At 32.8% G+C, this 17,534-nt stretch overlaps 1 protein-coding gene across 1 annotated transcript; it reads left to right on the forward strand.

Annotated features, from left to right (window-relative positions):
- Positions 1 to 4,073: 4,073 nt before the first annotated feature.
- On the forward strand, positions 4,074 to 16,908 carry LOC123705335. Its single transcript, XM_045654074.1, has 4 exons — positions 4,074 to 4,101; positions 4,347 to 4,774; positions 5,457 to 5,613; positions 16,688 to 16,908. The coding sequence occupies exons 1-4, from the start codon at positions 4,074 to 4,076 to the stop codon at positions 16,906 to 16,908; spliced, it is 834 nt and encodes a 277-aa protein (XP_045510030.1).
- The last annotated feature ends 626 nt before the right edge of the window (positions 16,909 to 17,534 follow it).

A 17,534-nucleotide genomic window follows, 5' to 3' on the forward strand; every position in this document is an offset into this window, starting at 1 on the left:
ATTTTCGTCGGCGCCATCTTGGATTGTTGTTTCATAAAAATAATATTTGTCATACTCATACAGATCAACCAACATCATAATAGTCTTCCTACTAGTACTTCAAAACTTTGCCGCTAATCGCTATTCCTATAAAAAAGAGGATCTCAGGCAAGGTAATTTTTAAAACATAATTTTAAATTTACAAATAATTATTGTAATATGAAACTTGTGTCGATTTGAAGAATAAAATAGAAAATTTTATTTTTTTACATTTTTAGTTCTTTCGATTCCCGGTCGAAGAAAATGAATTTTTGAAAATCTTTGAATGCAGTTCTATTTCTTTTTAAAAATAAAGGAATGTTTCCTTTCAGCAAAATTTGCTATCTCCTAGTATTTCTGGTACTTTCACCCAGGGCCCATCGAAAATTTCCACACTGTATTTACAAACAAATATATAAATATTCAAATATTGCTCGTTTAATAGTATAGAATAAGAAGTTAATTTATTTACACCTACAATCCTAGGATAGGTAATAAAATCAAACTACTGATTTATTTATATTGTGGCGTGCTCGCCGTTGTACCTACTTGCCGCTCGGTTCTAATTATACGAGCGGCGACTACAACGTGGTCGGGAGCAAAACTAGCACAGGTCCTCCCTCGATGGCGTCCGGTTGGACTTTGGCGGCACTGGCGTGGTGCGCGCGAGTCGCATATTACGTATTATATTTTATATAAAAAAAAAATAGGGGCTAAATTATAAATCTATCCAAAAATTTCACTGTAAAACCTGATTAGTAAATGAAATGTAAAATTTTCATAAAAATAGCGTTTCCCTAATTCGCATAAAACTGAAAATGCTTTCAAAATCGATGCTACTTCTGATTTTTTTTTTATCGAGTTAAATATTTAATATTGTGTTTCTATCCAAAAATTCCACTAGATCAAACGTTTATCTGTACTATATATTTTTTTAGGATTTTAAATATGATGATTTCTCTGAAAATAACATGATTTAGAAACATGAATTTCGGTCCATGGGCCCTTAAGCGAGTGCATCGGATTACGTTCAAGGTTAAGCAGTTCTTCAGAATCCTTTATTTTCTTGTCGTAGCCAGTCACGGTTTTAATTGTTTTCCAAAATGTTCGAGGTTTATTTTCAGCTTCAAGAAGAATCTTCGAATCATAAGCATCCTTCAGCCGACGCAACAAGGTAATATAAAAGTTTCTGTATCTCGTGAAAACTAATCTTTTCTCTTCGATATTGGGGTCTAGTCGAGAAAGAGAGTGGAGCTTATCCTTAGTTCTACTGCAGCGTATAAGTCCAGGTGTCATCCAGTTTTGCAAGTTATTTTTACGTCTACTAATGCAAGAAGTTTTAGTGTGCTTTTTTACAGAGTTAGTAATGGTAGTCATAAACATATTAGTTGCTTCTGTTACACAATCGGAATTTAGGATTTCACTCCAAGTTAATTCCTTAAGATCTTGAATAATGCCTTCGACGTCTATCTTTTGCCTGAGTCTTCTGTGTTTAGCAGAATTCTTGTGGGAGGTTAAGATCCCAAGAATTATGAGGTCATGATCAGTTACGTCAGAAGAACAGACAAACGATTCTCCAGAGTACTCTGTTTGTACGAAGAAATGATCCAAACATGTTTTGTTATGGGTCGGCATATTGATTGCACTGAGGTAACCTAATTCAGTCAAACGAGAGATATATTCAGATGTTAAATCGGTGGTCCTGGAAGTATCTAATATATCAATATTTATGTCCCCTGTTAGTATTTTACACGTAAAACCCTTTACGTCTTTTAAATCCTCGGTAATAGACTCAAGAAAAGGTTTAGGGTTAAGAGAGGGAGAACGATACATAGCGATGAGATGAGTATTCCTATCAGGTATTTCTATAGATAAACATTCAGATTCCTCTACAGATAGTTCGGTAACTGTTACCATCCAACTATCTCTGATATACACCACAACGCCGCCAGCCTTAGTTTTATGGTTTGTTGTGCAGTACGAGGTGTAACCATCTATTTGAGGGATGATAGATGCAAGTGGAAGCCAACATTCAGTAAATACAATTACATCAAAACTGATAGAGAATCTCTTTAAACTAACCTGGAAAGGGAGGAAATTTTTATTTAAACTTCTGATGTTACTGCATAAAATTCGAACATTATATTTGTTGAGAATTTGAGAGGACTGTTCAGGAGCGATTATATTATGACATACTATGCTATGGGAATTGTCAATATCACCAATTACCTCTAAGAGGGCCATAGGAAAGTGTTAAGACTGAAGCAGCATCGGAAAAACATAAGATCTGGTAAGGTATCAAAGCAGACTTTGAAAAGCAGTGCAATTGTAATCAATTTAAGCAGTATAAAAAAAAGTATATAATAATAAACAAGCGAACTCTTAATAATAATAAGCCATTTTGAAGTATACACAACAATTATAATAGACATACATAACCCCATTAAATAGATAAGTAGCAAGGTACACAAATTAATACAAAAAATAGCTTTATGATAGTTGACTGGAACAATTGTTATACTACTAGTCACCAGAATGAAAAGGCATACGAAGCAAATCGCTGTTAGACTGGATTTTGATTGCAGGACACCCATTGATGAAAAGTATGGAGCCATTTCTAGTCCAGCAGTATTTAAAGTTTGCATCGGTAGCTGCCCTTCTGGTGTCTCGAAATAATTGCCTTCTTTCACGCGTGAGACGCTCGTTTACGTAGACTTTTCGCTCCGGTCCATGTCCTACAATGTCCTTACTATGCAACGTTCGACGTGATCCTCCAGCTTTTAGGAACAAATCGCGAACGATTTTGCGAGTGAAGCGATTATTAATGGACGAGGCTGAGCTACATTACTGGAATCACAATTCGAGTCTTTAACGTGTTGGCGTGGACCTGCTCTAGTAACGTTGTCAAGATCGGTTTCCGTGATATTTAATCCTATTTTGTTGGCCGTCGTCATAGCTAAGTGAGTGGGGTTTTCAGATGATTCCTCCTCTATGCCTATTACTTCCACTTCATTTATTAAGAATGCTTGTGAACGAAAATCAAGCTCTTGGCGTAAAGAAATAATTGTAGATTTAAGTTCAGCATTTTCACGTTGTCTTTCTTCAAGCTCTTGTATTTTTGTGGCATGAACAGCTTTTATTTCTTCCAGATTCCTTTCACAAAGAGCAAGAGAGGAGACAAAACTTGCCAAGTCGCTCTTAAAATTCAACACAATCTCACGAAGAAGGCGAATTTCTTCTGTTAGAACTTGCACGTCGGATGAGGAATTGGAAATTTCATTGGATGCCTGGGTAATCGGGCTGTTAAGATGTTCCACTTATTGATACATCAAAGAAGTATTTGTTTTAGAAGTGAGAAAGATAAAACAAGAAGATGAAAAGAGTTCCCAAGTCCAACATACTGACTCTGACAAAAAGAAAGAAAGGACAGAATCTTACTATATCGTCGGCTTACTGCAAAAACGTGATAAATGCAATTTTTTGCGAAATCGAGTTAAAGATACAGATAAATGTAATTTTTCATGCTCTATCTACTAGTAAAACCGAATAAATGCAATACCCAATGGCTGCCGAGATAACGAGATTGAAAAAGTGATAATTAACTAGTTTTCTAAAAAGTATACCAGTATAATATATTAAATAACCTTATATCTTAAATCTGTTTCAATTTATACAGTCAAATAACAATAAATACGTTTATTGCTTTTTACATTTTATAATTGAAGAAGTGGAATACTAAAAATTATTCTGAGAAAACATCATAAACGCATTTATTTTAGTGAACCATATAATTTAAACATCATAAATATAATAAAGCTATTTATTCCTTTTAACTAGTTAAATACTTAAATTTTTCGCTTACTTCTACTTACAACAAAAACGAAATAAATGTCATTTATGCTTTTTTACGTGTAACGAATGAGAGTAACTCCGCAGTTGTCACATTGCGCGCGCGCCTGCTCAACGTGTTGTGTGAAGAAAATTGATATAACTAACTAACGTGTAACTGTTTGTTGTGATAAATATGGAATCTCGAGGGAAGAAGATTAGTGTCTATGATAAATAATCCTAAAATAGTGGAAGGTGAGTGAGTTAATACTGCTTTTTTTTTAATTTTAGGTTAGGTTAGGTTAGCTAGCGTGATAGCTCTTGTTTTGTTCAACGATTATTCATGGTGTGTTTACTTGTTATTTTAGTATGTAATGTAATGTAATGTAATAATGTATATAGCTTAACTAAAATAATTCATGTAGTTACATACAAAGTTTCAAATTCAAGCGCGCGATTTACTTTTCACTGTTTTTTTACCTATTTTATTAATGTTGTAGGTACAGATGATTTCGATGAAGTGCCTGGACCTTCGCATCAAAATTTGTGGAGCCCAGCTTCGAACTGCACTTCACCTTTGAACGATTCTAGGGCAAAAATAGCAGCTGAAATGGAGCGCATGTTTGACAGCGATGACTCTGATAAAGACCCCACTTACAACCCGGTTCCAGATTCTTTAATACAACCAGAGGATTTATTCGATGAACAGTGGGCTAATAACAACGATGAGAATTTGGAAAATGTGGAATTCTATGGAAATTATGAAGTAGTTCAACCTAAAGCCGGCGATCTTATGATTGCACAGATACTGCCAACATCTGATGCACATCAAGTTGTAACATCTATTTGGGGGCTCTTATTGGAATACGTATGCAATGCTACTCGAAAATGGAAACGTTGGATGAAACCGGAACCCGGAAACTGGAAGGTAAATGTCGCAAAGAATAGAAGAGCTGATGGTTTAACTTATTCTACAAAAAAAAAAGAAAGTCTTGCTAAAATACCAAAAGAGATTGACTGTGGTAAATGTTTTTATAAATGTAGTGTTGTATCTCAAGAAGAACGAAATAAATTATGTCGTCACTACTGGAACTTAAATTATACCGAGAAAAAGAATTTCATTCTAAGTAATGTGGAAATAGATACTCCGAAGAGAGTTCTTGCTATACGTGGACCAAAAAAACAGCGTCAATACACAAAACGGTGCTTTTTTTTTCATAACGGAGAGAAAAAGCAAGTATGTCAAAAGTTTTTTTTGCTACACGCTAGCTATTTCTCCAACTGTAGTGAATGGTGCTATTCGAAAGCGGAATGATATCGGGGTGTACAACGATTTAGACAAGAGAGGTAAACATGAACCTCCTAATAAGACTAAAGAAGTTGATGTGAACTTTGTGAAAAATCACATAGAGTCCTTCCCTGTCATGGAGCCACACTATATTAGGCAATCTTCGAAGCGTCTTTATCTTGATGCTTCATTATCGATCACAAAAATGCATCAACTTTATAAACAAAAGTGCACTGAAAATAACATGACTCCGGTTTCTGAAATAACGTACAGAAGAATCTTTTGTAACCAATACAATTTCAGTTTTTTTGTTCCAAAAAAGGATCAATGTCTAGCATGCTCTAATTTCAATAAAGCTAATGATGAAGAAAAAGTAATGTTGAGGGGGGAATATGATGATCACATAGAAAGGAAAGAGTCTTGTAACCTGGAAAAGGCAAAGGATAAAGAAAGAGCAGAAAGAGATAAAGAGTTTCGCTGTATAACTTTCGATTTACAAGCTGTGTTACAAATACCTTCTGGGCTGGTGGGACAGCTTTATTATTGTAGAAAATTATGTGTCTATAATTTGTGTATATACGAAGCAGCATTGCCAAATGACGCATATTGCTTTACTTGGTCCGAAATAAACGGAAAAAGAGGTAGTTCTGAAATAGGAACTGTTCTGTATCACTACCTTTCGACGTGCGTTCCTCCTCATGTAACAGAAGTTTGTTTGTATTCCGATACGTGTGGAGGACAAAATCGCAATCAATATATTGCTGGATTGCTCTCCTATGCTGTACAAAGCATTTCCCATATACAAAAAATAGAACACAAATTTCTGGAATCGGGGCATAGTTACATGGAGGTAGACAGCATGCACAGCAGTATTGAGTCAGCAAAGAAAAACTCGGAGGTTTACTGCATGCCTGATTATTTAGCAATTTTCCGACGTGCTAGATCTAAAAAAGCAATAACTGTTGAAGGCAATCTTTTTGTAAAAAAACCATACGAGACGAAAGAATTTAAATATAACGAATTTTTTGATCTCAAAAAATTAGCAGACGAAAGAATTTTTAATCGCTCAAAGGATAGTAATGGTAATCCGGTCAAGTGGTTAAAAATTAAAAGAATGCGTTATATAAAGGATGAACCTTCTAAAATATTTTTTAATTATGACATGTCCGATACGTTCATGAACATTGATATAACAAAAAATTCGGAACCATCTGTACGTTTTAGTACGCGTGCTAAAAAACGCAGAGATTCTCCTTCTTCCCCTCTCATAAATTCTGTTGGATTAAAAAAACTTTACTATAATCCATTGCCGATTAGTGAAGCGAAAAAAAAAGATCTGCTTGGTTTATGTTCTAAAAAAATCATTCCTGAGGAATACCATGGTTGGTACTCTGGTCTACCAACTGCATCCTTTCAAAAAGACAGGTTACCTGAACCTTCGATTGAAGAAGAGTCAGAGGAAGATTGAACATTTTAAAAAGCCTAACAGGATGAATTGTCTTAGATGGACTTAGATTATTTTTAATGAATACTTTTTATTTGGCATAATAATGTAACAATTTATTAAAATTACTTATTAAAATTGATTATAAATTAAAAATCGTTTCATTTCATTAAACTTATTTCATTAAGCACTTACCTTATTTTATAAATCTCTTTTGTATCAAGTTTAGAGTATCAAGTAAGTGACATACCCTAAATTTCGTGTGCGTCAGGATTGCTCCGCCAAGTTATCAAATCAGAAAATGGTTTCAGCCAAAAATTTGTCAATATTTGTCAAAATCGAAAGAAACAAACCCCGTATTTGTCAAAGCAGAAATAAAGAAGTTATAAGCGTTTTAAGTTGGCCGCGCAATCCTGACGTCAAGGACTGCGCGGCCACGGAGATCTCAGCAACTACTTGGGATAGAGAAATAATTCCTTTTGTCAACTCAAGTCTGTATTTGTCAAGATTTGTCGAAAAATGAATCAAAGCTCTATATCAATATTATAATTAAATATTCGCCTTGAAAGTCATGGCCGCGCAGTCCTTGATTTGCTATTTTGTTTTTAGTATTTTTTTTATTAAAATTGAAGACTTCATATAGTATAGGAGTTAAAAGGAGAAAGGTCTTAATTTGTCGAAACTGACAAAAGCTTTAAAATACGACTAAAGTGTAATTAAACAGACGAAATCAATTTAAAACACAAAACTCGTGGCCGCGCAGTCCTGACGTTACTTTAAACCATGATATCTCAATAACTATAGTAGCTAGGATTTTGCTGTAGACGTCCATATAATCCTTATATTAACCCCATTAAAATGACATATCCTTTTACCCTCAACACTGTTTGGGACGCGAGTAATCTCAAGAATTATGTTACCCCATACAATGTTCTAGTAGAGTGACCATAATGTCGATTTGTTTTTAATCTTTGTCAAACTGGCTATGACAGCACAGTTCAAGGGCATTCTGTTCTGTTAGTCAAAAACTTAAATAAAATACTAAATAAGACGAAATAAAAAACTTGTTTAATATTTGAATATTTTTATTCATTGCACAAATATAAAGATTTCAAAAATCAACAAAATCATTATTCTTCAACTTTACTTTATTCTTTCAATTTTAACCGAATACGATAACCCAGAAAACCCTGTTTCTGTTTATATTCAGAAAATAAGTTGCACCTTAGGTAATACTACATATACGGAACCTAATGAAGACACCGATGAGAAGGAAAATATTCACGAAAACATAATCCTCGACGATGATGACGGTTTGCTCTCATGGTTTGATGAAATTGTTGAGAGGGAAAAAAGCCTAGATAAAACAAAAAGTTCGTCAGAATCACAAAACTCTTTCTACATGCCTCATTTAATAACAATGCTCAAACGGTTACTCCTAAAGTTACCCCTCTGGAGTAATATTATGTGCCCATTATATAAATCACAAAACAAAGTACCAACATCTTCAGCTATAGAGAGCTATTTTAAAACTATGAAAAATTTGTTATTCACAACAAGGTCGAAGAAATATAACATTGATGAATATTTAAATATGCATTATGATTATTTATTAGGCGAAATAAAAATTGCTTTAAATTGTTTAAATAATTTCGCCGACATTGTAGACAAAAAGGAGAAAAACATTAAAAGAAAACGAGGTAAGACTAGGAAGCGAAAAATGTTACCATTTGAAAACAAATGCTGCAAAAAAGAAAAACCTAGTGTAACCAAAACGTTTTTAAATGATTCGGTATTCTCAGTAATTCCTACGTATGTTGAAAACTGGAGAGGCGAAGGTGTTCCTAAAGATGATTCTGCAAATAAACCTGTAAATATAATGTTTTTAAAAAATAGTAATTTTACTGTACAAGATATATCTGAAAAAAATATTAAATTAACAAACACTTGTGCATTTGATTCCGTATTTTTTTTATTGGCCCACGGATTTAAAGAGTATTCATGCATACGCGATTTATTTGACAATAATTGCAGAAATAGGGATATATCAGCGTTTTTACAAATCCTCTGTAACTCTGATAATAACAGTGAAGAAGCAAACAAATTAAGAATAAGAATTGCTTCGATACATTTGAAAAACAATCATTATGATTGTGAATGTAACGCTGCATTTATTTATGAGCACGTCTTAAATGATATTATTTTTAGTGCTTCTTCTGTAAGTAACTGTTCAAATAGTGCATGCATAAATTCTACCCCATCAAGAAGAAAACATGTGTTTATACCGTTAAATTTAGATATAATTAATATTTTCACCATCAGTAACTTGGAAGATTCTATTATTATTCATGATTGGGAAAACAAGCAATGCAGAAAATGCAATGAAGTAGTTCTATTTCATTATACCTTGTCAAAAATTGTTACATTCGATTTAAATGGCACGCAAATGGTGTTTTTACATGAGGTACCTAAAAGTATAATAATTAAACAAAACGTTATTTTCGTTATTTTCGTTAATTATTAGGTGCCGTAGAATATGTTCCTCCAATACTTGGAACAATAGGGCATTATAAGTGTCATATTATAAGAAATAGCGGAATGCTTTGTTACGACGATAACAAGAGTAAATTAGAAGAGAGTACAAACGATTCTGTATATATCCATTTTTTAACTTATGTTTTAGTAGAGGTGTAAGAGCCGATGAAAAACATTTAAAGTTGAAGAATAATGATTTTGTTGATTTTTGAAATCTTTATATTTGTGCAATGAATAAAAATATTCAAATATTAAACAAGTTTTTTATTTCGTCTTATTTAGTATTTTATTTAAGTTTTTGACTAACAGAACAGAATGCCCTTGAACTGTGCTGTCATAGCCAGTTTGACAAAGATTAAAAACAAATCGACATTATGGTCACTCTACTAGAACATTGTATGGGGTAACATAATTCTTGAGATTACTCGCGTCCCAAACAGTGTTGAGGGTAAAAGGATATGTCATTTTAATGGGGTTAATATAAGGATTATATGGACGTCTACAGCAAAATCCTAGCTACTATAGTTATTGAGATATCATGGTTTAAAGTAACGTCAGGACTGCGCGGCCACGAGTTTTGTGTTTTAAATTGATTTCGTCTGTTTAATTACACTTTAGTCGTATTTTAAAGCTTTTGTCAGTTTCGACAAATTAAGACCTTTCTCCTTTTAACTCCTATACTATATGAAGTCTTCAATTTTAATAAAAAAAATACTAAAAACAAAATAGCAAATCAAGGACTGCGCGGCCATGACTTGCAAGGCGAATATTTAATTATAATATTGATATAGAGCTTTGATTCATTTTTCGACAAATCTTGACAAATACAGACTTGAGTTGACAAAAGGAATTATTTCTCTATCCCAAGTAGTTGCTGAGATCTCCGTGGCCGCGCAGTCCCTGACGTCAGGATTGCGCGGCCAACTTAAAACGCTTATAACTTCTTTATTTCTGCTTTGACAAATACGGGGTTTGTTTCTTTCGATTTTGACAAATATTGACAAATTTTTGGCTGAAACCATTTTCTGATTTGATAACTTGGCGGAGCAATCCTGACGCACACTAAATTTCTACAGGTAAAATAAGTTAAATGTATTACAAATATCATTATTTTGGACAATTTAATCTATAAACTTATTTCCTGTAAAGTGATTGGTGTCAATTGTCAAATACAATACACTGTTATTGAAAACTAAAGTGAGCTTCTGATAACAAATAATTCAGAAAATACGACATGTTTCTTAAATACAGGTAAAACATGTTAAATGCTGCACCCTTTCTATCTAAGTTATATTTTAAAAGGTTTCTAATCAATACAAATACTATTTATGAGTAAATATTAAAATAAGGGTAGTTAGTGCAATATTTTGCATTAAAATTTTTTGAAATAATGAGTGGTAAGTAGAACAAATTAAAACCTAAACTTTAAAACGCCATTTACTCGAAATGTCAAAAACTGCATTTATCATTTTTTACCAGTAAGCAGACGATATGTTTCTTGACTCTGATTCTTCAGCCAGTGATAATGTTAATACAACTACTATAGATCTGGAAACACTCCAATATTTAAAAGATGAAGACAATATCTTAGAATCCTTGAACAGTTTTTTACATTTAGATACAAATGTAAACAAGTGATAACTGCGTTAAAAACAACTGACTTCAAACTTGCATTTGCAACATTTACAAATACAGACAAAAATGCTCATAAAATAAAAACTACTGGGCCTATCCGAATAAATTTTTATGGGACCAATTCGACACCATCCCGCATGGAACAAAAAAAGAATCACGTAAATCGGTTCAGAAACCTCGGAGTAATCGGTGTACATACATAAAAAAAACATACCGGCCGAATTGATAACCTCCTCCTTTTTTTTTGAAGTCTGTTAAAAACTCTTCCTTAAATATAATACCTGCTTACCGAATTCTGCCCCTGTTGAACGACTATTTTCTTTTGGTGGTTTGATAATGAGGGCGCCATAGGCGGAACATGAGAGATGAACTCTTTGAACAAATACTCGTTTTAAAATCAGTTAATTAAAAATAAGTACTTAACTTATCCTTAACATGAGATAACACTTAAGATATTTTAGGTACTTTCAAAACCTATTTTGAAAATACGTATTTTGCATTTTGTATTAAAATACTGTTACTAAACTATTTCTCACATCTCTGGTGGTACGGGACCCAAGTGACTCATTAAGAACAATCGCACAGACCGCAGTGACAGCGAAAATAGCAAGTGTGTGTGATTTTTTTAACATTGCCGTTACGTGTTTATGTCATGCCAATAATTTATAAGTCAACATTCATAGATCTATGTCATCTAATTTATTCAAATTAATAAATAAATAAAATTACATTATAGCCCGGTCAATTTTAACCAAAAAATGAGGGTACTACTACATAAAGTCCCAACAGGCTGAATTTCTGTGAAGTTGTTGAAAACATAATTATAAACAATGTCTAAAAGTTCCCCATCATTCCCCTGTAAGCAAAAAATTTTATTCATGGTCAAAGGTCAAAAAAATGAGTTTTTCGCGATTTTCAGCAAAACGGTAAGTTTTATCATAAAGTACCTCAGGCAAAGATTGTAGATCATAAAATTATCTATAAAAAATGTATCAATACTTTTTTTCTTATGAGCCACCGTTTCTGAGATATAACGATTCAAAAAGTCATAAAAGTTGTTATCGTCATAATATGCATGAGTACGCCACGTATATACATCTAGAGATGTAATATTTTATTTTATTATATATACATATATATTATATATACATATATATTATATATATTAAATGTTTCAATATTTTTCTATCAGTCATTGTAACTTATACAGTAGAACCTCGATAACTTAAACCTCGGTAACATAAAAACCTCTGTAACTTCAAAAAATAATATGTTCTCTTCCCATCAGAGCCCAAAGCCTCTACGCAACCTCTATATCTTAAATAAATAATCTCTGTATTGATGAACTTATGATAGTCCCAACCAGTGAACAGAAATTTCTTACAAATACCCACAACAAGTCTCGGTTCATTTCAATGTTGAAAGAAAAGTTTACGGCTGAAAATATATTGGTAAAACAAGCCAATAATGATGCGGATGTTTTGATTATTATGGAAAGAGCAATTAAAGAGCAATTCAATTTGACAAATACAACTATTGTTGTTGGTGAAGATGTTGACTTACTTGTATATATTACTCACTGCTCGAACGCCAACTGAAAAAACTATTTTTTTTCTTAAAACCAGGAAAAGCTCAGCATCAATCAAATATATATTCATCAAAAAGTTTATTTACTTTAGTTAAGTGTAAAGATCATGTACTATTTTTACACGCAATAACTGGCTGTGATACGACATCTGCATTTTACAGGAGGAGTAAAACAGCAGTTTTCAAAATGTTTGAAAAACAAGATTTAATTCAATGTGCTGAAGTTTTTAAAAAGAGTAATTCAACAGAACAAGAAGTTATTACCAACGGCATACGCTTTCTTCTTTCTATGTACGGAGCTCCTAAAAAAACTACCTTTTTAGATAAGCATCGATATGCATGTTTCGTTAAAAACACTAAAAATAAAAAACAAGTTCAACTAGCTTGTCTTCCTCAAACCTCAGTTGCTGCTCACCAACATCTTTTTCGAGTATATTACCAAGTTCAAGTGTGGCTTGGTTATGATCAGCTAGACCCTACAGACTGGGGTTGGAAGTTGGTCAACAATATATTATGTATTAGAGCCAGTTCAAACTTTACTTCCACCTGCGCCGGAAAAACTGCTGAACACTATTTTTTGCAACTGCAAAAAGGGATGCAGTGCTAAATGTGGTTGCAAAAAAGTCAGACTGTCTTGTTCTTTGGCATGCACAAATTGTCAAGGCCGGTCGTGCTCTAAGATTGAATCACAAACAATGGAGGATTCGTTTGACTCCGACGAAGTATCATGCGATACATCGCTATTGACGCAATTTACTTGCATCCAAAATGATTCTTCAGCAGCCAGTGATAATGTTATTAATACAACTACTATAGATCTGGAAACACTCCAATATTTAAAAGATGAAGACAATATCTTAGAATCCTTGAACAGTTTTTTACATTTAGATACAAATGTAAACAAGTGATAACTGCGTTAAAAACAACTGACTTCAAACTTGCATTTGCAACATTTACAAATACAGACAAAAATGCTCATAAAATAAAAACTACTGGGCCTATCCGAATAAATTTTTATGGGACCAATTCGACACCATCCCGCATGGAACAAAAAAAGAATCACGTAAATCGGTTCAGAAACCTCGGAGTAATCGGTGTACATACATAAAAAAAACATACCGGCCGAATTGATAACCTCCTCCTTTTTTTTTGAAGTCTGTTAAAAACTCTTCCTTAAATATAATACCTGCTTACCGAATTCTGCCCCTGTTGAACGACTATTTTCTTTTGGTGGTTTGATAATGAGGGCGCCATAGGCGGAACATGAGAGATGAACTCTTTGAACAAATACTCGTTTTAAAATCAGTTAATTAAAAATAAGTACTTAACTTATCCTTAACATGAGATAACACTTAAGATATTTTAGGTACTTTCAAAACCTATTTTGAAAATACGTATTTTGCATTTTGTATTAAAATACTGTTACTAAACTATTTCTCACATCTCTGGTGGTACGGGACCCAAGTGACTCATTAAGAACAATCGCACAGACCGCAGTGACAGCGAAAATAGCAAGTGTGTGTGATTTTTTTAACATTGCCGTTACGTGTTTATGTCATGCCAATAATTTATAAGTCAACATTCATAGATCTATGTCATCTAATTTATTCAAATTAATAAATAAATAAAATTACATTATAGCCCGGTCAATTTTAACCAAAAAATGAGGGTACTACTACATAAAGTCCCAACAGGCTGAATTTCTGTGAAGTTGTTGAAAACATAATTATAAACAATGTCTAAAAGTTCCCCATCATTCCCCTGTAAGCAAAAAATTTTATTCATGGTCAAAGGTCAAAAAAATGAGTTTTTCGCGATTTTCAGCAAAACGGTAAGTTTTATCATAAAGTACCTCAGGCAAAGATTGTAGATCATAAAATTATCTATAAAAAATGTATCAATACTTTTTTTCTTATGAGCCACCGTTTCTGAGATATAACGATTCAAAAAGTCATAAAAGTTGTTATCGTCATAATATGCATGAGTACGCCACGTATATACATCTAGAGATGTAATATTTTATTTTATTATATATACATATATATTATATATACATATATATTATATATATTAAATGTTTCAATATTTTTCTATCAGTCATTGTAACTTATACAGTAGAACCTCGATAACTTAAACCTCGGTAACATAAAAACCTCTGTAACTTAGATTACAAAATAAAGTACAGATGGAGCATGACAACCGCCCGTCGCCCTTGTCAAAGAAAATACGAAATCAAAAACAAATACGTCGCTGCACCAGTGCTATAGCGCATATAGTGTCATGAAATACGTCAAAAAGGGTTTGCAATTTTAGTAAAAAAATGCTGTCTTGTGATAATAAAACGCTGTAAAATTTGTTCCCGAAAACAAAAAAAAAGATGAAACATCGTTTCACAGGTTTTCTGTAGATTATTTGGCTGATTTATTTCTTTATACGAATAATAATTTTACAGATATGAAGGAATACAAAACTTCAACGTATGTTGTGAGTATTTTTAGGTATTTTGAAAATGAATTTGCCATTTTTATTGGTAAAACGGTAAAATGGTTAAAAGATCTTCAGGGTAATGCTGTTGGATTTTTCGATCGTGAATGTGATTATTTGTATAGTGCACTAAACTTTCATGATCATTATTAGATTATTTTAATAAGCATAATACATTATTTTGTTACTTTTATAAAGCTTAAAAACGTCATAGTCATTTTCGCTAGCGATTTAATTTATGTGAACTCCATGATGAAAATATAATGTCCCGTATTCTCGACTAAAAACTACCGCTATTCGCATTCATATATTTGAAAAATAAAAAATAATTTAATTATTATAACTAGTTAATATTGAAACTTTTTTTTATGTGATGTATTTATATTAAAAATTGAATATAATTATTAGTAGGCAGGTACTTTATATAATAAAAGAATTTTTACAATATTATAAAAAAATATATTATAATATATCATAAACCCGAAATTATATTAAAATAAAAATTAAAACTTGACTGCTCATTTATGTGTATAGCCTACGTCAATATCGCCACTAACGTAATAATTCAGATGATTGCAATGAAACCTCACATCTCAAAATCGGTCCAACGGTTTATACTGCAGTGCGTGTCAAAGAAATATTATACATACATACATAAACTCGAAAAACATAACCCTCTTTTTTCCGTAGTCGGGGAAAAATTTGGGAAATTTTTCAATATCCGGTAACATTACACGCACACAGAAGCACCGTGTACGTACAGTGCAGCGGCAAAATGACAGCACACATAGCTTTATTGAAAATGACGATAAATCATTCGGTTTACTTCGGCAACGCTCCATCTGTCTTTTATTTTGTAATCTAAGCTCTGTAACTTCAAAAAATAATATGTTCTCTTCCCATCAGAGCCCAAAGCCTCTACGCAACCTCTATATCTTAAATAAATAATCTCTGTATTGATGAACTTATGATAGTCCCAACCAGTGAACAGAAATTTCTTACAAATACCCACAACAAGTCTCGGTTCATTTCAATGTTGAAAGAAAAGTTTACGGCTGAAAATATATTGGTAAAACAAGCCAATAATGATGCGGATGTTTTGATTATTATGGAAAGAGCAATTAAAGAGCAATTCAATTTGACAAATACAACTATTGTTGTTGGTGAAGATGTTGACTTACTTGTATATATTACTCACTGCTCGAACGCCAACTGAAAAAACTATTTTTTTTCTTAAAACCAGGAAAAGCTCAGCATCAATCAAAAATATATTCATCAAAAAGTTTATTTACTTTAGTTAAGTGTAAAGATCATGTACTATTTTTACACGCAATAACTGGCTGTGATACGACATCTGCATTTTACAGGAGGAGTAAAACAGCAGTTTTCAAAATGTTTGAAAAACAAGATTTAATTCAATGTGCTGAAGTTTTTAAAAAGAGTAATTCAACAGAACAAGAAGTTATTACCAACGGCATACGCTTTCTTCTTTCTATGTACGGAGCTCCTAAAAAAACTACCTTTTTAGATAAGCATCGATATGCATGTTTCGTTAAAAACACTAAAAATAAAAAACAAGTTCAACTAGCTTGTCTTCCTCAAACCTCAGTTGCTGCTCACCAACATCTTTTTCGAGTATATTACCAAGTTCAAGTGTGGCTTGGTTATGATCAGCTAGACCCTACAGACTGGGGTTGGAAGTTGGTCAACAATATATTATGTATTAGAGCCAGTTCAAACTTTACTTCCACCTGCGCCGGAAAAACTGCTGAACACTATTTTTTGCAACTGCAAAAAGGGATGCAGTGCTAAATGTGGTTGCAAAAAAGTCAGACTGTCTTGTTCTTTGGCATGCACAAATTGTCAAGGCCGGTCGTGCTCTAATATTGAATCACAAACAATGGAGGATTCGTTTGACTCCGACGAAGTATCATGCGATACATCGCTATTGACGCAATTTACTTGCATCCAAAATGAAGATGAAGAAGAAGCAGGAGAAGAAGAACAAGAACAAGAACAAGAAGAAGAACAAGAAGAAGATCAAGAAGAAGATCAAGAAGAAGAACAAGAATTTGAAACTTACGAATAAGACGAATAAACTTCAACACTTTTTTTTTTCATTTACATCACTTTTATCTTTCCCAATCTTTGAAAATTTCCGTTATTTTGCAATAGTTTTACATTAAACAGGATCACAACTGACCCGTGGAGTACTGGGGAAACCACGTTAAAAAACGCGCTAAGTACACTACCTCATAGGTGGCGTGGAAACGTGTGCATATTATGACGATAACAACTTTTATAACTTTTTGAATCTCAGAAACGGTGGCTCGTAAGAAAAAAAGTATTGATACATTTGTTATAGATAATTTTATGATCTACAATCTTTGCCTGAGGTACTTTATGATAAAACTTACCGTTTTGCTGAAAATCGCGAAAAACTCATTTTTTTTACCTTTGACTTTGAATAAAATTTTTTCATTACAGGGGAATGATGGGGAACTTTTAGACATTGTTTATAATTATGTTTTCAATAACTTCAGGGAAATTCACATTTGTTGGAACTTTATGTAGCACCGAATGTTTAAATTGACCGGGCTAGTTAATATATTTTCATACTTTTAAGTTGACACACAGAACAGTACTGATATTTGAACACTAAAATTAATAATTATTATTTTAACAATATTTCGATTGCTCAAACACAAGTTATAT

The sequence above is a fragment of the Colias croceus genome, chromosome Z (genome assembly GCF_905220415.1).
Source record: "Colias croceus chromosome Z, ilColCroc2.1".
Classification (NCBI taxonomy): Eukaryota; Metazoa; Arthropoda; class Insecta; order Lepidoptera; family Pieridae; genus Colias; species Colias croceus.